At 38.1% G+C, this 22,470-nt stretch overlaps 1 protein-coding gene across 2 annotated transcripts in view; it reads right to left on the reverse strand.

Annotated features, from left to right (window-relative positions):
- LOC139978259 (fibrillin-3-like) overlaps positions 1 to 22,470 on the reverse strand; it is an 80,361-nt gene that overhangs the window by 21,987 nt on the left and 35,904 nt on the right. For both annotated transcript variants that reach the window (XM_071988287.1, XM_071988285.1), the window contains exons 16-38: positions 21,639 to 21,854; positions 20,988 to 21,113; positions 19,894 to 20,019; positions 18,030 to 18,152; positions 17,244 to 17,429; positions 16,274 to 16,399; positions 15,539 to 15,691; positions 15,194 to 15,283; positions 14,296 to 14,418; positions 13,453 to 13,581; positions 13,008 to 13,133; positions 12,107 to 12,232; positions 11,461 to 11,583; positions 10,329 to 10,454; positions 9,182 to 9,307; positions 8,803 to 8,925; positions 7,944 to 8,066; positions 6,360 to 6,485; positions 5,015 to 5,140; positions 3,256 to 3,381; positions 1,940 to 2,107; positions 1,083 to 1,316; positions 720 to 845 (exon numbers count right to left, since the gene is read on the reverse strand). In XM_071988287.1, the coding sequence (XP_071844388.1) occupies positions 720 to 845; positions 1,083 to 1,316; positions 1,940 to 2,107; positions 3,256 to 3,381; positions 5,015 to 5,140; positions 6,360 to 6,485; positions 7,944 to 8,066; positions 8,803 to 8,925; positions 9,182 to 9,307; positions 10,329 to 10,454; positions 11,461 to 11,583; positions 12,107 to 12,232; positions 13,008 to 13,133; positions 13,453 to 13,581; positions 14,296 to 14,418; positions 15,194 to 15,283; positions 15,539 to 15,691; positions 16,274 to 16,399; positions 17,244 to 17,429; positions 18,030 to 18,152; positions 19,894 to 20,019; positions 20,988 to 21,113; positions 21,639 to 21,854 (3,177 nt within the window). The remainder of the gene's footprint in view (positions 1 to 719; positions 846 to 1,082; positions 1,317 to 1,939; positions 2,108 to 3,255; positions 3,382 to 5,014; positions 5,141 to 6,359; positions 6,486 to 7,943; positions 8,067 to 8,802; positions 8,926 to 9,181; positions 9,308 to 10,328; positions 10,455 to 11,460; positions 11,584 to 12,106; positions 12,233 to 13,007; positions 13,134 to 13,452; positions 13,582 to 14,295; positions 14,419 to 15,193; positions 15,284 to 15,538; positions 15,692 to 16,273; positions 16,400 to 17,243; positions 17,430 to 18,029; positions 18,153 to 19,893; positions 20,020 to 20,987; positions 21,114 to 21,638; positions 21,855 to 22,470) is intronic.

A 22,470-nucleotide genomic window follows, 5' to 3' on the forward strand; every position in this document is an offset into this window, starting at 1 on the left:
CCAAAGTATATTCATTCATATCCAAATCCAAAAACAACATAATATGATGATGGAGGGAACTACTAATAAATTTACAAATCAAAATCTTCTTCAAATTTGCAGTATTTTTCACACCCACATTTTTCTGTCCATTTTAAGTCGTACTCCTTTAACCTACAATTCACCCGTTTTCTTTGCATAATACCCTGGGGAAAGGTTTTATGGTCGTCTGATTGTCCTGGACAACCAAATTTCCGTCCGGATATCCCAAAATCTGCAAAGGAAGTTATCCATGGGACAACCTTTTCTTTTTCTTCTTTTTCTTTGGGCCTCAAAACAGATTGCATTGTAACTACATAGATACCCCAAAAACAGGTTAACTGAAAAGTTAAGTATCGCCATCTCCATCAGTATGGAGACACTGAAATTAAAACAAACTTAGTTGTAAGCCGATTATCTACCCAGTTTCACTGACTCCCAGATATATAGACTGTTATTTATATATATTTATATATAGACTATTATGTACCCAGTTTCACTGACAAGCTGGTGTTGTATTCACCAAACCTAAACCGTCTTCACAAAAGTGTAAGCATTACTTCATAATTGTTTACTGTGTTCCTTTTTTATTTTCCGGAAAACCAAATTTGTGGTTCAGACGACCAAGGCAAGACCTGGTTGTTCGAGGGACAATCCCCCCCAAAAACCAAATAAAAAAACAAATTGTGCCTTGACCTTACCAACACATCCAAGGAAATCATTGTTCAGTTCAAATCCATCAGGGCAGATGCACTTGTAACTTCCAATTGTATTTATACAATCACCACCGTTACAGAGCTGTGGGAAGATCTCACACTCATTCTGGTCTGAGAAAAAAACAAAAAACAAATATTACAAAACAAGAACGTGAATCAATTTTTGAAAAATCCTAAATGAGTGAGGCACCTGGCAATCTGATATCGAATGCAATAACAGAGTAAAGCCAAACCATGAATACCCTGAAATGTTTATTCTGCTTAATAATAATAATAACAACAACAACAACAATATTCATAATCATAATAATAATAATAATTACTAAACTTTTTGGGTTTGTGACTTACCACCATTTCCATTATCTGGCCCACCGTCCGGTCTGCCACCATCCGGTCCACCACCGTCCGGTCCGCCACCATCCGGTCCGCCACCGTCCGGTCCGCCACCGTCCGGTCGGCCGCCGTCCGGTCGGCCACCGTCCGGTCCGCCACCGTCCGGTCTACCACCGTCCGGTCCACCAGGTTTATCAGGTCCATCAGGTACAATTTTAGGACCATCAGGGCAAAGTTGAAAGTACTCAGCTACAAGACAAAAATGACTGTGTTTCACTGTCCTGATATGTGATATCACATACCTATAGTACTCTATGCCAATGGCTGTATGTGATGTCACGTATCTACAGGAAAGGCTCCAAATTACAAGCTTTGTCTTTACCTCGTGCATATGAGCCCAGGACACACACATGGCCATCAGCTGTGAAGAATGTACTCATGGACTCTACAAATAACCATTAGCTGTGAAGAGTGTGCTCAGGAATTCATATACAGCCATCACACATTATTAAACTCTAAACCTCCATATTCCTGGATGTTTCTACATCTCGTCTAATAACTTTGTTTCCTACAGAAACCTATCTGTCACTCTCCATTCATATCGACAGTTTCTGTATTCCTGGAGATAATCATGAATGCCTTTCCGGAAATATTCTCTTGAAGCAAGATGTGTTTTTGTGTGCCAGTTACTTTCATGTAAACCCATGGCATGTACCACAGGCTGACTGAATGTCCGATCTCCTAGCAACCCCACTAACCCTGTAGGGCTAATAGCATGCATACACAAAATAACACACGTCTCAATACAGACATAAACTGAGTATTAAGACTGCGACATATCATAATGGTGGGTTCCATTTCAATCGACTCACTTGTGTTGTTCTCGGGACAAGGCATACAAGGATCACCCCATCCTTGGCCTACCAGACAGCAGCACTTGAAGCGAGAAGTGTCCATGCTGAGAATACCCACACACATGGAACCAGTATCACCCCGGTCAGAGTCCATCACTTTAGTGTAACACTTGCCAGGCCTCAAGTCTGCAAATCAAACATATCATAGAGTTTAAAGTCTCAACTTCCTTACATTGTTTCATAATATCTTAATTCCCCAACACATGTGCATGCATGATCACAACTGCAGGGAGCAAACTGATGGAAGTAGCATTTTACGCCACTGTATGGTTGGTCACATCAAAAAATTATGGAAGACTTGATTTCAAAACTAACATTTACAGCTATGGTGTCATTAACTAAAGTAACAAGTTATATTAGTTTTAGAAATAATCAGTGATATCTAACTTTAACACACATCTCTTAAACAAACCACCATTGTCACAGTGATGGTAACAATTAACAGCTATGCCAATGCATTGATAGAACTTCTGACAAGTCAGATAAGTACCCCACAACAGTTCTGTGATGATATTTGGATTAAGATGGTGTTTTTACATATCACTTTGTACTCCTTCTTACCTTGTACTACCTTTTACCCTTGTTCACCTTGTACTGCTTTTTACATATCAACTTGTACACCTTGTACTTTCCTTTTTAGACAGCATTACTGCAATTTTTAAACTGTGTATTTAAATTTCTTTCATGTGCAATACTCAAACGTGCGTGTTTTTTCATTTTTCATACTCATTTATATTGTATTTAATTCTGTATTTTTTACTACATATTTTGTGTCATATTTTTATATTTCTTTTTTGCTGTTACATAGCATTTTAGAGCACTTTTGTGGATTTTACTCTTTACAAAATAAATTATTATTATTATTGTACTTAGGAGTGTTAGCTCAGTGGTGAACACCGGTGCCTTCCAATCATAAGGTCCCGAGTTCGAGTCACTTCAAGATTAATGTATGTCGTCCAGTAACAGAGTTGTTGACAATTGACAATTAATAATCATCGACGTAAAGTATGAATCTAAGAGACTGACTTCTGTCAGCTTGCGGCTTTGCTAAGCCAATGATGACTTCTTCGCAATTCCTGCTTGCACTCCTTGTACTCCAGACTGTTATATCATAGTGTTCCCTCAACAAGGATCCTTTCATGTTGTTGACAATAATATGGTGTTGTTACAATTCCAACAGCTATACAATTACTTTCCTTAATACCAGCTACATCGACCCCCCCCCCCTCCCGCTGATATTGATATCATGGTATTGACAAGATCTTTGTTCTTACCATAGCATCTTGTACCTCCAGCAGATAATGTGTAGTGTTCCGGGCATTCACAGGTGTAGCTTCCCATCTCGTTGGTGCAGTTGCCATTACGGCAATAAACATCAGTATTCTCACACTCATCCACATCTGTGGAAATATGTAAAGTCAGGACATACCAGTCACAATGAACATTAATAAACAACAATGGTCTATTGTTAGGGCCGTTACTTTTGATCGTTTAGGTCAATGACATGTACACGAAGTATCAGAGGAATGTTCCACTATCTTGTTTGCTGATGACTACTAATATTTTCTTCACTGGCCATCTGACATATCAATGGATGGAAAATAATCTTAATGAGTAGATCATGCAACGTTTCTAGGGGTTAATCATGACTCTGGTTTGACGTGAAATAATCATGTTAATTCAATCTCAGATTGTCCAAGGTGTTGGGATTCTCTCTAATTTAAAGCATTCAACTACCGAGACAAGTTCTCTGTTCTTTACATTTTACTCTTATTCATCCCCATCTCACTTATTGCATGACAGTTTCATCCGGTACAATGTATTCTAATATCAAGAAACTTCTGACGCTTCAAAAGAGAGCAATTCCTCATATTTCTTTTGCTTCCTTTAATAATCACACCAGCAACATATTTGCTTCTCTCAATCTCCTTAAATATTCTGCCCTTATTAACGTTCACTATGCAAACTTTTGCTTACCGTTCTATTAATAATCATAATCCTCCTGTTTCCACAGGTATTTTTACATACAATAAAGATATACATAATCATAATATGAGGCAGGCTGGTACCATGCACAAACCACGTCCTCAAACTGATGTTGTTATGCAGAGCTTACGTTACCAAGCTAGTAATTATGGAAATTCTTTGCCTAATATTATGAAAATTCATGCTTCACCCCATTCATTTCAAGAGAATATTAGTACTTATTATGCAAATAGCTATTGAATATTCACTTAATACTGTATAATACACATAATACTGTACAACCTGGAGTTTTGCGATGTTTCAAACCATTTGATCTTGTGTTTTAAATCCATTCATGTTAAATTTTTTCTTTCCCCTTTTGGGGAGTGGATCTACTCGTTAAGCCCATTAAGGTTATGTACACCTCTTCCTCTCTCTTAATAAATTTAAAATTTCATTTATTGTCAAAAACAAGCATACATATTCAATCTACATTGTATGTTTATTGAGGAAAAACAAAATATATGAAATGAAATTTACATAACAGAAGGGTGAGCAAAAGAACCATTCTAACGATAACAATAAAAGCATAATGTCAAAGCTTGTCTCCATGGGTTGAGATTAAATTGCTGGAACATCATTTCAGTAACTGCACCAGCAGGACGTAAGAAGGAGGTTAGTTAACTAAAACCAGTTTCTTATGTTGCCATTAAGTCCAACAAGGATATCAAAAGGGTCCCGTACTAATCTCATGAACGAAACTGGCTTTCACACAACCAAAACACAAAAATGATTCGATCAAAGACATTGTTACTTCCAGTTTTATGTCTTTTTTTTTTTACTTTATGAAAATTTTTCTAGGAACTTCCAAATGACCTTTTTCTTGCACATTTTAAATGGTAGGGCAAAAATATCTTTTTACATTGTTTCTACCTCATTATTGGTGTGCTAGATCCATATTTTCAAGTGATTTCTTTTCTTTCTCTCTCTTACCCCCTCCCCTCCTCCCCCCCATAAAATATGGATAAGATTGTTGTCCAGGGGTGTTTTCCGGGCGAGGATACTCACCGGTGCAGTTGGCTCCCTGATCATCGAGGGCGTATCCAGAATCACAGATGCAGCGGAAGCCTCCGGGTAAATTCATGCACTCGCCGAAGATACATATGTTGCTAAACTGATCACATTCATCGATATCTGTATCCAAATGAAACACGCTGAAAGCATTAAGATCAGCCTCTAACACCATTAATATGAACAACATCACCCACACCGCTGAGGCAACTGACACAGCCGACCACAGTAACACATGACTAACCACGTGCATACTTCACTGTATATTTGCCTCTTGAAAAACGAGAGAGATTTTCAGTTCAGTTGATACAAAGAGCAAAATGCTTTAGCGTAGAATGTAATGAACAGCTAGTGAAGACGTCGCATCCGTGGTGACATGAAGAAAGGATAAAATACAGATGGAAGAGCATAGAACCATACTCATTCGTAAAAATACAATAAATATAAGTACATAATTTCAATGCTTCACATGTAACACAAGATTCCGAGAACTATGTTTATATTCATATTAAATGATGAATATTCATTAGTCTACGGACTGTTGTAACAATTAACGTCGGGTGTATGAAGAGAGCCGAGGGCATTTTCATCTTTTATAATGGGATGTTAAGAATTGTCCGAGAGTACAAGCTCCAATTACTATTTGTGTCAACTAAATTTTGTTGACCTCGTCAACAAGTTCTACCGATCTTCCTGTTTTAATTAAATCCAGACAATTTACAAAAAGGGACTTCCTGAATGGATTAGGAAATTAGGTCAAAACAAATATGTCACATTTTATTTAACTTTTAGTTTGAAGAAGGTGATATCTTACTTTACGAAGGGTTGAAACTATTACTTATTACTTATAAATGTCTTAGTTTGCGAGAGGTTGAGAGCTACATGTCTGACCAAACAAATTGTTGATTTGAAAAAAACATACTTTTCTGTTATTGATGAGCGTAGGTAGATATATTACTTGCGATTTCATTTTAATTTGACTGATAGAGACTTATTTTCAAGGCCATCATATCACTAACATTAATTTTATTTGGCCTCACTTTCAAGATTTACAAGACGACTTGCAAAATAAGGATAAACTGAATTATATTTGAGACCTTGAAATTGTCAGCAATTTTACAGTACCTGTACAATACTCGCAAGCAGTGGTTATCACAGGAATGACTCACATCAATATAAACCAGAAAAGCCACTTTGCTTTGAGATTCCTTGCCATAAAATTTGCTCAAAACTCAAAAGCAAAAGCAAGTATTACAGAGTGTGACAGGGTGTGACCCACCATCATATCTGCCCCCCTTCTTGGGCATCAGTTTGTTAAGCTACATGTGACAGGGAGACTCACCATCACATCTGTCACGGTCCTCGTTTCCGATGAATCCAACGTCACAGTCACAGTGATATGTTCCCGGGCTGTTGAGACACTGGCCGTTCTGACAGAGATTCTGGTTATGCATGCACTCATCAAAATCTGAAGAGGAGGATCAAATTTGCCAAAATTTTAAAAAATAAAGAAAATAATTTTTTTTTAAATGACCAAATTTGACCAAAAATTAACATCAGTTTCTGGTCTCTGAGCAACTGTAGGCACATTGCTTTGTACTTGCAAGAGAATTTGTCAAGAATGAACATGAAGGCTACAATGTAGATGGCCTATATCTGAAGATGAACAAATATTAAACACATACAGGATGTAACTAAACATTAATATTCCTGGATTTAATGAACTTCTGGTGCTACAAAAAATAACCACTGTTAGACTTGACAAGTTTGGAAATACTTATATAATCCTGGATAACAGCTTTCTCCAAAATGGAAAAAGTGACGATTTTGAATTTTCCAATCAGCTTTATTACATGTGCTTACTACTAAAGTGTGGGGAGAGCCTCTTGGAACGGAAATATTGAGGAGCTAATTAGGTTTGTTAATTTTTCGTTTAATTATAACTTCATTTTGGTGGTAATTTCCAGGTGGGTGGGCATCTTACTTCATCAATCGCAGTCTCAGTTCCTGTAATAATCATCAGTTTTGGCAAACTTGACCCCAAACGCAGAGGGCTGCTTTAAACATAGCAAACAGGTCACATGATCCATACCTTCCACCAATCATTGCTTAGTACTAAAGGATGCTCATCTAATACACACGACACTGCCACAGACTGTAACGACAGCAGTACAATCTCAGTAACATCCAATCCAATCCAATCAGAAGACATTTATATAGCGCAAAAATCAACAGAAATTGTTGAAAGGCACTAGATGTACCATCATAGCGTGTACAACTTAGCCTTGGTCATTGGTAACTTGTCACACCTACACACCAAAGTGTGCGCAATTCAAATCGATCTCTAATGGGGCACCACAACCACGTTTCCCCCCGGGGACTTCCCATAAGGTGCAGCCACAAACCGGCGCACTCAACTATATTTACAAGTTACCTCGCAAGTCCCCATTTATACACCTGGGTGAAGAGAGACAATGGAGATAAAGTGCCTTGCCCAAGGACACAATGCAATGATCTGGCCAGGGCTAAAACCTGTAATCCTTAGATCACCAGTCCACTGCCTTAACCACTTGACCACAATGCCCCCCGAGTGCATGTACTTTATAAGTTGATATGAAACTAGACAGATAGCCATTTCCATCTGTTTGCAAATAAGTGACTTCAGGAAACAGACACCATGCTACACATTCAAAGGAGCAACACATTGAAATTATAGGCCAAACAATTAAAATTTGAATTCTATAGTCCTATCACGCGGCAATACTTTTCTAGAAACAGCTGTTAATTAAAGCTGCTAGACTATTAATTAAAGCTGCTAGACGTTCAAATTATCAGCAGAGTTATTCAACATTTTGGTGCACATTCTGATGTGCGATTGATTCTGAGAGTAGGAGTAGATTTAAGTGAGGAGGAATGATTCACGTACCTTGGCAGTCTCTGCCATCTCCAATGAATCCTTCCAGACACTGACATTGATAAGATCCATCTGTGTTCACACACTGAGCATTGATATCACAGTCGTCCGTCAGACTCTCACATTCATCAACATCTGGTCAAAACAAAGAAACAGATCAGATGTTAGGGAATAAAACTTCCTTGCTCTGGTCATTATCCCATTCACCAGCAAAATCTTTATCCCTACCCTCCACTTACTCTGCACCTCCCATCCACTGCCCCGCTTTTGCATAAAATCCATTTCACGAGAAGGATTACTGAAGACACCGTAGAGAGATAATAATCAACCCACCTTTACGTTTATTCCAATTAAACTAAGGTGAATTTAATTTGACTACCAACCTTCGGATACTTTCAAGAAATTTGTAGGCTATGAATATTTATAACACTAAGTCCAACCTTCAATACTTCCAACTTATTTGTATGCTATGAATATTCATAACACAATTTCAACCTTCACTATGAATATTCATAACACAAGTTCAACCTTCAATATTTCCAACTTATTTGAAGGTTTTGAATATTCATAGAACTAAGTGCAACCTTCAATACTTCCAAATTATTTGTAGGCTATGAATATTCATAACACAATTTCCTGAATCAGTGTACTTTATGTGCTGATATATTACGAATATGAAATTATAAAAAGATTGAGCAAATGCCGGTCCAGTTACTTGCAGTTACACCTCTGTACTTACCTACATTAGCCTCTCCATCTTAAGTAATTCCCGGGGCCACTCTTAAAATACAAATTAGTCGTGAGAGCTTGTTTGTTATCAAAGTTACTTGAAAGTCTATTACTATTCATATATCAGTACATATCTACTTACCAACACATCCCTCTCCATCTTTGATAAATCCAGGGGCACACTCACATTCGAAGCTGCCCTCAGTGTTCTTACAAACAGTGTTGATTGCACATTCATGAATATTCATAGTACACTCATCATCATCTGCACAACAAAAGAAAGACAAATGAATTGCATAATCAGCCGCGATCAATTCATTATCTAAAAACAAACCCCAATCGTGATCAAAAGGTTTTCTTTTTATCATTTAGCTACATCACCAAAGAAATATCATCTACAATAGATAAAAAAATGTAGATTTAACAACATCTCCTTAAAATCAGTTTCTGTACTAGCATGATGAGCTTAAAACATGCAAAGCAAATCAAAGAGTCCCATTACTGGTTTCAAAGGTCCTCACCTGTGCAACCGGGTTCTCCATTCTTCTCTGAAAATCCAAAATCGCAAGAGCAGATGAAACCGCCTGGAACATTCTCACAAGCACCATAGATGCAGATGAACTGGTTCTGGATGCATTCGTTGACATCTGGCAAGAAACAGAGACAAATTGTCTTAATTACGTACTGAATTTAAAAAAAAAAATGACTGGTTACAAACCACTGCCACAACTTCTTTATTACACAGAGCAGAGGAGATAGTTTAGTTGGTTAGACGCAATGACAGAATCTGCCGCCCAGAGTTGAAGCTGCCTGTCCCACCATGACAAGCATGTGGACAATTATGAAGGAAAACCAAAGCTATTACAACGATGCTATTAAACAAATGCTATTAAAGTCAATGCTATTTAATCAATGCTATTACATCAAAATATGAAATTAATGCTATTAATACAGTGCTATTAAACCAATGCTATTAGATCAGTGCTATTAAACCAAAGCTATTAAACCGATGCTATTAAACCAATGCTCTGAAACCGTTGCTCTTAAACCAATGCTATTAAACCGATGCTATTAAACTGATGCTATTAAACCGATGCTATTAAACCGATGCTATTAAACCGATGCAATCTGGATCTAGACCAGTGATATTTTCCTAAATTAAATAGAATTGGTTAATAGATAAAAGATATTGTGGTTTCTGACAATACATCACTGAAAATGTTTATTATTCTTAATGTTGATCATCAATGTATTCTACTTCAGTTGCAAGTGCAGAGGAAAGTGACCCTTTCTGATGTGAAATCTCTCTTCTTTGTGTTAAAATTTATTTCATCACTAATCAAAAAGAAAAGAAGGAAATCCCGATCACTAGAAAGTTAAATGATCTCCTGCAAATATAATATTTCAACCAATGTACCATGTGTTCCACCTTTCATATCAGTTATTCATCCTGTTAACGTATTTTATGGCTCCTCTTTATAAAGTTTGTATTTATACTAGAAAATGAATAAATGAAACAAAAAATATATATATATGACATTTTTAGCAACAAAACAAATATGTCATGAATGTATTTAATTAGTGAGATATCAACTTAAGTCCACCTGTGTGTAGCATAAGCTCTGTGAGGTTGTAATATACTAGTTACCATGCCCAACTAATACTCACCAATGCACATCTTGAAGTCAGAGGAAGGAGTGTATCCCTCATCGCAGGAACATCTATAGCCACCGATTTCATTGTTGCAGGTACCTCCTCCACAGATTAATGGATTCTCTGTACACTCATCCTTATCTACGAGAAAAAAGGAAAGAATGTTACCAACAATCAAGACGGCACCGTTAATAATGATGATACCACCAATATGAGCAACACCAACATCACCAAATACGACACCATCAATATAAGCAACACCAACATCACCACCCCTATGACCCCACCATTATAAGTAATACCAACATCACCACCCCTATGACACCACCAATATAAGCAACACCAACATCATCATCCCTATGATACCACCAATATGAGCAACACTGACATCACCCCTACCATACCACCAATATGAGCAACACCAACATCACCCCTACCACAACATCAAGATGAGCAACACCAACATCACCCCTACCATACCACCAATATGAGCAACACCAACACCACCCCTACCACAACATCAAGATGAGCAACACCAACATCATCACCCCTATGATACCACCAATATGAGCAACACTGACATCACCCCTACCATACCACCAATATGAGCAACACCAACATCACCCCTATGACACCACCACTATAAGCAACACCAACATACAAACATAATGACAGAGTGAAAATGAAAAGTTCTTTTCAATCAAAACCAACTAATTCAGTCAAAGTAAATGTGGACATGGAATTATCCAACAATTGATATCAAAGAGTATACTTTGCTCATGATTTGCCTTAACCTTGTAATCCTTACCTACACTATCTTATCTCACCTTACCTTATCTTATCATATCTAACCTTTACCTGACTTAGCCTTATATTATCAGAAAGCCCACAACCTTTTTTATTCTTTGCATTAAAACTGTTTTTCACTCAACTACCCTGACTAAATTTAAGATTAAAAGATTTGATTCCAAACCAGGAGATTTCCAGCTCTTTTTGGTCATCACATACTTATATGTTCTATGTTATACACTTGAACAGTGACAACACCAATTCAAAGAGTCTGTAACTATGGTAATGCATGAAAATACATCAGACCCATAAACCATTTACAAATTATTCCAAAGAGGTATTAAGAAAGAGAGACTACCTCTGCAAGTGGTACTGTCACCCATCAATGAGTAGCCGTCGTCACATTCACAGTGGAAGCTGCCAATGGTGTTAACACAGATCTGGTCGCAGCCACCCTTGTGCATGTCGCACTCATTCATATCTGTAACAAAAGCGAAAACAAAATGAGATAGAATGCTTTCATATTCATAAATCATATTCAGAATCAATCGGTCCCACAGACACCCCACTCTGTCTCGTTCTGTTTTTTCTTCCACAGCATGGACCTGTCTTGGAAACAAAATGTTTGTACATCTTATTCACTAACAGATGTCAAAATTGTCCACCTTTCCCTTTTCCTCCCCCTCCCCCACTTCCCTCCCCACTCCCCCACTTCCCACACCCCTTCTGCATATCTCTTCCAAAACAAAACATCTATAATACATGTGGGTGGTATTATGATCATAGAAACTTAAAATGTTGCAAAATAATTATCAACATCCCTACAGAAATCATTTTGTTTGAAAATGAAATGCATTCTTTCATTTATGGAAATTAATGCATTAACATTTGGATATGCCCTAAACTGTTCTTCCCTGACTGTGATAGTAAGGTGACTAAGCTCAAATCTACTCTCTATTTTTTTTTTTCTCAAGAATTCATGAGATCAGAAGGATATTACGTACCTTCACAAGCAAGGAAGTTTGCTGTTGGTCTGAAGCCTTCGTCGCACATGCATCGGTAAGTACCGAGCATGTTGTTACATTCCCCGTTGGAGCAGATACCCCGGATACTGGAACATTCATCCACATCTGAATGTAAACAAATAATGTCAGATCAAACCTTAAGCGTGATTTGTATCAATACATAGACATAACTACTTGCTTCAAGTTACTAAACCCACAGCAAAGATCTGGTCATTCATTCATACATAATTAAATTGATTTCACTGAATTTGTGCTAACGGATTATTCATGGGGGGTTCGATCATTTCAAAACCTGTAAATCAAACTCAATGTTGAATTGGAATGGACATAGGTTGTTTAATGTTTGATGTAAACTGATTGAATTATAGATCCTCCTCTTCTCAGGTAACAGTGAAATAACTGGAAAATAACTTCACAAGATTAAAGCTGAATTATCTCCTTCTTACCATATATATTAGTGGATATATACAGTGGATATATACAGTGGATATCAATGGATATCAGTGGATATATACTGTGGATATATACTGTGGATATATACTGTGGATATATACAGTGGATATATACAGTGGATATCTACAGTGGATATCTACAGTGGATATCAATGGATATCAGTGGATATACAGTAGATATATACAGTGGATATCAATGGATATCAGTGGATATATACAGTGGATATATACAGTGGACATCTACAGTGGATATATACAGTGGATATATACAGTGGATATATACAGTGGATATATACAGTGGATATCAATGGATATATACAGTGGATATCTAGTGGATATATACAGTGGATATCAATGGATATCAGTGGATATATACAGTGGATATATACAGTGGATATATACAGTGGATATCAAACAGTTTATCTCACCTCTGCAGGCCATTCCGTCCGGCGTAAGCTCTTGTCCTCGAGGACAGATACAGATGAAACTACCGTGCGTGTTCTGACAGAAGCCTCCTCTACAGATGTTAGGCATGGTTTCACATTCGTTGACATCTAACGAATAGAGATGAAATTAATAAAACATTAAAATAAATAAAATACATCATCCACACAGATGACACCAGCGATGCTGGAGAGACAGTCTTTATGCCATGTCTGAACAATAAAATATTCATGTACCAACAAGTCATCGATGTTCTATTTCTGACACTTTGACAGCCTACGTGAAATTTCCGTTGTTCGTAAACCCTTAAAGATGCCATTATTGATTGTATAAAACAACTACATTAATGCTATGATTAGTATCGTCCAGCAAACAATAATGTATCTGTTGACCTGAATTCTCTTCACACAGTAAAATAAACATAGTTACCTTCACATGTGGGCATCATTATGCTGAAAGATTGAAAACCTTCAAAGCAGTTACAGTGGAAAGTCCCGGGTCGGTTTTCACATGTTCCGTTACCGCAGACTCCGGTCAGGATGGAGCACTCGTCGATATCTGCAAATAATAACAATAATGTTCAATTTTTATATAGCACTTTATACCAGCAATAGGTCTCAAGGCACTTTACAGACATTACATTATATACTGCGCCTAATGACAAGTTACCTCACAGGTACCCGTTGAACCCCTGGGTGGAGAGAGGCAATTGAGATAAAAGCATCTTGACCAAGGACACAACGTAATGAACTAGGCAGGAATCGAACCAGCAATCCTTGGATCGCGAGTCCGACGCCTTAGCCAATTGTCCACCACGCTCTCAAATGTACATAAACATCTAAATACTATTGTGTACACGGTTTGGCATACACGGTTTGTGTACACGGTTTGACATCAACTACGGAACTAAGGAACCTTCCACTTTACTGTCCTTGTGAAGATGTCTACTGTTTACAAAATTTCACACAAGACAATGACAAGTTTCCCCATGGGGATGAATTCCTAATAGCATAAATGTTTGCAAACATTTATGCTATTAGGAATTCATCCAGCGTCTGTTGTGATGTTAATTTTGAGGTTGCACAATATATTCCTTGTTAATAAAGAAATGTCACAGATTTGCATCCTTTTCTTTACGTCTGATCTCTTTTGGATTTCTAAGTTAATTTCTTGAAGCTTTGCAGTTTAGCCATCAATCCTTGGCAAAACCTAACAGAGAAGTTTTGTGAAATAATATTTAATTCCTGGATTCTTGTTGTTTTTATTGCTTACCAACACAGCTGTACTCATACTCCAATGCGTAGCCCATTTCACACTCGCACTCGAAGTATCCGATTTGGTTGATGCAATCGCCGTTGGTACAGGCGTCCTCGAAGATGATACATTCATTGATATCTGCACGGAGGGAGTGAGAACATAAGACATTGCAGCAGCTGGGTAGGGCAGCTGTGTGTGTATATCTTCACACAATTTAATATAGACTCCTGCCACAATAACGCAGCACATTTGCTATAACTATAACTAACAATAACTATAACTAACAATAACTATAAAATACAACTATAAAGTAACTATAACCTTTGTGGTACCTTGGGTGTCCCTGACAAAGTTCCAAACTCAAGGGATGTTCCGTTCGGTTTCAAAACAAGTACCAAAGACTTTGCCAGGACAAATTTCATAGCAAATGTGTGCGGCCTTAACCAACTTTGCATATGTGAATCTGGGCTGATGTTGCAATACTTAATTAACAGCAATGTTAATTACTGACTAGAAACAGTTTGCACATTGACACGGAACATCATTCTAGTTGAGCCTGGTAGGAAGTGGAGTATAGTTACGTTTTGGAAGGAATGAAACCAAATACTTTCAATTTCTCCGTCTCATTCATCTACTTGAGATGGTCTAAGGCACAGCATTGTGATGATATTCACCACTGTAATACCATACACATAGACAACACAATGTGGTAATATTCACTACTGTAACATGCTATGTAGACAACTCACTGTGGAAAAATTCACCACTGTAACAAAATACATCGACTATGGTAACACACTATGGTAACACACTATGGTAACACCCTGTGGTAATAATCAAGATTTCATTTGACCGTTTCATTTAGAAACAAATTCTGAAATTGTTCATCATGGCGGCTTTCCGATGATCTCACCTTCGACAATAATCGAGCCATCCATGATCTCTACCATTTCCCTGGTATCAGCAAAACCGTCTCCTCTAGGGCAGAGTTCATCCCATTCAGCTAAACCAAGCGAGTAAAAAAGAGACAAAAACAACAACAACAACATAAAGTTAGATGTATGCAAAGTAAATTGTACTCCATCACTGGCAGTATTTGCTTTGACAGCAGTACAACACTGTCGTCATCATTTAGCTAGCTTAATGACAAATCTTTAACATGCTCTTACATAAACATAATATCGTTGCATTGAATAACTTTGTGTCCAAATGATTGTTTTGTAACATGTGCTCATTGTCAGAAGGAACGTAAACTTACGAGTGTCTCTTTCTGGGCACGGGCTGCAGTCGGTTCCATGACCATAGGCCCAACCCATAGCACAGCAACAGACGGATTTACGGTAAATTCCTGCGATAGGCTCGTAGCACTCTCCCTCGGCATAGTCCAGATAACACTTGTAGGATTGAACGTCTGAAAAAAACGATAAATAAATAAAAAATATGGAGGGATACAACCCCAAAATATATCAATTCAGAATATATATCATATCATTACATTCCATCTTTATTTAATTAATCAATATTAATTAATAACAAGATACAGAGAAACAGAATGGAAGCTGAATTACACAAACAATTTTGTGCAAAAAAATTGTCTTCTAGGGAGCCTTGAGGCTTCACAGAGTAGAAAACAACCCCAATAAAGATCGGAAACAACGAAAGCAAACACGGTTGTATGCAAACACACAATACAAGCCTCCCAATATGTGTTTATTAATACACAAGAAGAATTAGATAAAACTTGACGGCCATTACCAGAACCAGAGACTTAAACTTATCATCAAGAAAAACTGGTCCAATTTTATACAGACAATAAACTCACACAATGTTGTGCTTTGTTCAGTTACAACAATTTCTAGAGACACATTTTACCTGGTTCACTGAAAAACTGACTGCTTTGGAACGTGGAAAATTCATCTCATGATGAATATATCAAGATAGACCATAATTAATTAACAACTACAGGTGTGTCTTTATTTATGAGGGAACTTACCCACACACATGGTCCCAGAAGTGTCCAAAGTTAGTCCATTGTCACAGATACACTGGTAGGACCCATCAGCATTGACACACGCACCGTTAGTACACAGCATAGGGTTGATCTCGCACTCGTTAATGTCTGTGGAACAGAAACATGTGATGCAAAATATGGTATGCTCCATCAACAGACATGAAAGATTTTACGATGGATATATGACAGAGATAACTAACGATGGATTGGTCTTAGACTAGAAGATGGCATGACCTTGATATCTAAAGGTCCACTAAAAGAATACAAACAAGGAAGAAGAGCAACTTAGATCAGCCCAAAGTATGTAAGGATTAGCTAAATACAAGGGTTGAGAGGTCAGATTAGATCAGCCCCTGACAAATGTAAGGATTAACAAAGTACAAAAGGGTGAAATTAGGCAATGGCTGGTGTCTTAAAAAACTATCAGTGATAAGTAAATCTAATAGTCAGTCTGTTCTTCTATCTCTCTGTCTTCTCTTCACTAAACAAGTAAAAGCACATGAAACAGTTACTCATTAAAATATTAACAGATATCAGGTAAAGTAAAGAAACTTGAACTGGTTTAATCTAATGAATACCAGCTGTTGGTGAGCTTATAATATTCACAGACAATTTCATTTCCCAGTCCTAAAGATCCTGTGGGAGTCAAGATTCCTTAATTATTAAACAAACAGAGTTAGATGAACTCAATTTGTGGAAAGTTTACGGAAACTTCCGTAGTAAATGGACGAATAATAAACATCAGGAACAGGAAAATACTACCATGGGAAATGACAGTCAAAGAATACATAAGATTATTTATAAAAACACAACTTTTTTGGGGGAAACTCTAGTTTACTCTGAGCTAAGAATATACCTCAATGAAATAATAAATCTCGTCCAGAGTTAAGGAAGACGATGGTGCCAAGCACGGAAAGACAAAGACAAAATAAAACGAGAAAAGAAAACTGACCCACACAGCCGCCAACTTGCGGTATGTATCCGGGGAGGCAAGGATTGGAGCTCGGGCAGGGCTCACAGGGAGATCCCCAGGCGCGCCCAAAGGTGGCACAGCAGGCATCACGACGCATCACTCCCATGATGTTAGCTTCACAACGACCTCCTCTGATAGCCGTCCAGCAAACACCGATACGGTTATCTGGTGGAAAACAGACACAGGATGGAGCAAAACAAAAATGAGGTAAGTCAACGGTTAAAGCAAACTGGAACGGAGGTGAATTATACAAAGACAGAACATTCACAGCATACAATTAGAGACAAATCGTTTGCTTGGAATGTTTAGTTTAATATGGTAAGAACGAATAATAATCCATTTGTAAGAGTCATGTATAATTCATTACAAAATATCAATAGGTCGTAGGATGAATGCAGTCAAAGACGCACCATCAATATCAAGTGATTTAAATTCACGAAAAATATCATTTGATCATGTCAACTAACGACAACCTAGCCAACATCTACTGGCAGACAGACGAAAAACTCCTAGTGTACAGACTTACATAAATATATAAAATATGTGTGCGGTAAAACCTGAACAGTAAAATATTTGTCAACGTTGTTTCAAGTATAGGACCATCTAAGCGAGCTGCATTTACCGACAAATATTCAAGAGACCCCTTCCCTAGATGACATAAGATCTTAGCCCAACTCACTCCCACCACCACACCCCCCTCCCCCATACAAAGTGGTAATTGTACCCCTGACTGTGGGTCATAATTCTTCTATGCGTTTAACTCACCTTCACAGATTGTCAGAGACTCATCAAGAGTCATACCAGGCATAAGACATTCACATCTGAAACCACCCTGGGTATTGATGCATCTGCCACCAACACATGGAGTCTCCAGGCATTCATCAATATCTGAAGGGTAACAGAGTGAACAAGGTCACTAATGTGATAACAAAATATATTGAGAGGGGCATGAGAAGAGGGGGGGTGATGGGAAGGAGGAGAAGGAAGTCTCAGAGTGTGAAATATTTCTGTCAAGGGTGACAGTAAAAGAAGGTACAATATTGATGACTGGTGACCAGATCAAATATGACCTAGCATAATCTAGCATATCTGAAGGGGATTATTCTTTCATAAGGGCATAAATTTAGCAGTCATTTGAACTTAATAGTATATTGAATGGTTAGTCAGTCAGATATGGAAAACAGATACTATACCACTACGTCTGCAGATAACCAAGACTACACACGGTAACTACATGAGGAAGGTTTAATACCTCCATTACAATCACATCCAAGGACAGTCAATGTTTGGATAAGAAACAAGTCAAAGTTGATAGTTGCACTAATATTGCAACAAAATGATACTTCAAACTGTTTAACCATTTAAGGGATTTGGACGGCAAAGTAATCAAGATTTGTTGGTGTTTTTATGGTGGATTCAACATCCACAATCACTGTTAGGATTAGAAATGAGCTAATATATAGCATGTCGACCACCAAACATCTTAAAATGAACCCAAATGGAAGCAAAACTTTCTCTATACTTCACATTTTGGGGGGCAAAAGTTAAATACAGGATCAATTTAGTTATTATATATCACATCAAACCTGAGCACTAATACCTTAACCTGATATGTCTAAGGTCCTGAGACGGTTAGTCCATTAATTTACCTCTGCAGGATAATATACTGGACATCACATCAAACCTGAGCACTGATACCTTAACCTGACATGTCTAAGGTCCTGAGACGGTTAGTCCATTAATTTACCTCTGCAGGATGGGTTACTGGACATCACATCAAACCTGAGCACTGATACCTTAACCTGACATGTCTAAGGTCCTGAGACGGTAAGTCCATTAATTTACCTCTGCAGGATAATATACTGGACATCACATCAAACCTGAGCACTGATACCTTAACCTGACATGTCTAAGGTCCTGAGACGGTTAGTCCATTAATTTACCACTGCAGGATGGGTTACTGGACATCACATCAAACCTGAGCACTGATACCTTAACCTGACATGTCTAAGGTCCTGAGACGGTAAGTCCATTAATTTACCACTGCAGGATGGGTTACTGGACATCACATCAAACCTGAGCACTGATACCTTAACCTGACATGTCTAAGGTCCTGAGACGGTAAGTCCATTAATTTACCACTGCAGGATGGGTTACTGGACATCACATCAAACCTGAGCACTGATACCTTAACCTGACATGTCTAAGGTCCTGAGACGGTTAGTCCATTAATTTACCTCTGCAGGATAATATACTGGACATCACATCAAACCTGAGCACTGATACCTTAACCTGACATGTCTAAGGTCCTGAGACGGTAAGTCCATTAATTTACCACTGCAGGATGGGTTACTGGACATCACATCAAACCTGAGCACTGATACCTTAACCTGACATGTCTAAGGTCCTGAGACGGTTAGTCCATTAATTTACCTCTGCAGGATAATATACTGGACATCACATCAAACCTGAGCACTGATACCTTAACCTGACATGTCTAAGGTCCTGAGACGGTAAGTCCATTAATTTACCACTGCAGGATGGGTTACTGGACATCACATCAAACCTGAGCACTGATACCTTAACCTGATATGTCTAAGGTCCTGAAATGGTAAGTCCATAAACTTACCTCTGCAGGATGACGACGCAGCTTCAAACCTGTAACCATCGGAACATTCACAGGCGTAGCTACCGGGAGTGTTCCGGCAGTTACCACCGTTACACAGCAATCTGTTTATGGCACACTCGTTGTCATCTGAGGAGGTAGAGCAATATCATCTCAAGTTTAATATATCAATTCTCGACACAAAATCCAACAGTGCCTTCGTAACATACAATTTGTCCACTGAGGAGGTTGAGCAAATCTCAATTTTAATATATCAATTCTCGACACAAATTCAAACAATGCCTTCGTAACATATAATTTGTCCAGATGAGATCAATATTTAACCGACAAAGACTGGGAACTTCAAGAGATCTCCCAGATGGTGGAAAGAAAGAAAAAAAAATGTGACATGTTTGAACCTACAAGATTCTTCTGGACAGAGAGGGGAAAACAGCAACCAGTAATACCTTTTAATTTATTAACTTCCACTAAACAGAAATAGAACCCCTACTAAACCTGGAGGGACAACAAGTCGACTAAGATGGTAATACTATTTCATGAGGTCTTCAACTGACAATGACACCGTGAAGTACGTTTAATAAGCAGGTTTAACTGATTTCACAGAAAGTAAGTCTACTGGGTTCCAGATGCACAATGCCATATTTGGTTCCAGTATTTCACGTTTGTTTCAGTGGTGGAGCAAGGGGTATTGGTCAGGGGGGCGAGAATGGTCTGTAGGGGTGCTTTTGACACTATCTAAGCGGAGCGCCACCACAGGTTGGCGCGGAGCGTTCAGAATTTTTTTGAGTAAAGATACTCCCTAGATTGCCGGAAATGACCCTTTCCGGGCCTTGCTAATTTGCAGATAAACGAAGAATAAATAGGTGTCATCGCCATTTTGTCAGAAAATTACACCAACAAAATGTGACAAATGTCAATAGGTATTTGAGAGCACAATACAAAAGTCAATAATCGCGAATAAGTAAAAAGTGGTAAAAAGCTGAAAAGGGTGCCAGCAGTCCATTTGAGTCCATCAGGGGGGGCATCTGCCCCCTCTGACTGTATAGACGCTCCGCCACTGGTTTATTTGTAACTGTGGATATAAGATGTTGACTCACCTCTACATGATTTGCCTTGGTCTGATAACCTGAAGCCACTATTACAACTACATCTGTAATTGCCAGTAAGATCCTCGCACATACCGTTCTCACAGAGAGTTGCAAAGGTCAGACATTCATTAATATCTGTGATAGAAAAAGGAAAAATCAAAGTGGACATATCATATCTATCCAAGATAGGACATAAAGCTACTTTAATTTGTCTATTAGCTTTTAATCTTGTATCTTTAATCACACCTTTTATTTTTCAACAGACATGTTTCACACTACCAGCTGATTTGATCAGACACCCAATGACATCAGTTTGTTTGCCCAAACATCTTGTGTGTTTGGCATCACTTGACTATATATATAAATCTGTTTAGAAGCAACATATATACTTGCTCTCTAAAAATCTTGATCGCTAAAGGCCTCACACAGATTATCGCAACAGTAATAGTGCCACAAACATCAATACACGAAACTTACCCCAAGTTATGGAAATGTCTCAAGTGTTTAAAAAAAGTGATTTTTGAAGAAACGTCTCAGTTTAAGGATTGAGTCTTGAATGAACTTGACCTGGCCCAGAGTAAAGAGAGAAACGAAGGACGCACAACTGAAAAGAAATTGCAATACGCAGCCCTTCTGAAAATAACAAACTTTGACACTCACTTAATCCAAAACTATCCCTTCCAGGACCTTGGGAGCAAAGTCTCTCAAACATCTGCGATCCCTGGGATGGGCAAGGCTCACAAGCAGGACCCCACGAGAGGGACTTCTCTACGGCAACTGCACTACAACAACACTGCGATATGGTGACAGGCATGCTGGACTGGGTGGTACAACGACCCTCTCGACTGTTGATGTGGCAAAATGCTCTGGCCTTCTCTGTAAATCAAAGTTGTCAAACCACTTTCTGATGATGTTGATAATTAGGTATAAAGACATTTGTTGCACATGTTGGACAGATGGAAGACATCATCATGTTGACGGGGGAGAAGTATGTAAAATAATATGTCTATGAAGACTATAACTATCTACTGCTAAACAGTGTAGTGTAACTATTATTGATAAGTTATCTACGTCACATCAAGACTGTATAACTACTGATCATACAAAATAATACAGAAAAACCTGTACATTTCTATTTATGTCTCCTAAAATGGTACATGCATACATCATTGCACAACCCTAGGCAGTGGTATTCTCAAGGTGTAAAAATTCACTTTGAGAATGAAAATCTTGAAAATGTGACGTACAACATTGTAACCACAACAAATTCCAGGTTATCTTAATAATATAGATGCAAGTATGGTTTGATCCAATATTATCTCCCTTTTTCATTTGGACGTAATAACTAACTCGTCGGCAATCATAGCTTAACCAGTCCATAGTAATGGGAAATTGAAAGTATTGATTTCTAAATGGTCGAGGGTCTGATGTTTGATCCTTCCAGGATTGAGTTAGACGATCCTGCTAAATGGTTGAGACATCAGGATGTGAC

Source organism: Apostichopus japonicus, chromosome 13 (genome assembly GCF_037975245.1).
Source record: "Apostichopus japonicus isolate 1M-3 chromosome 13, ASM3797524v1, whole genome shotgun sequence".
Taxonomy (NCBI): domain Eukaryota; kingdom Metazoa; phylum Echinodermata; class Holothuroidea; order Aspidochirotida; family Stichopodidae; genus Apostichopus; species Apostichopus japonicus.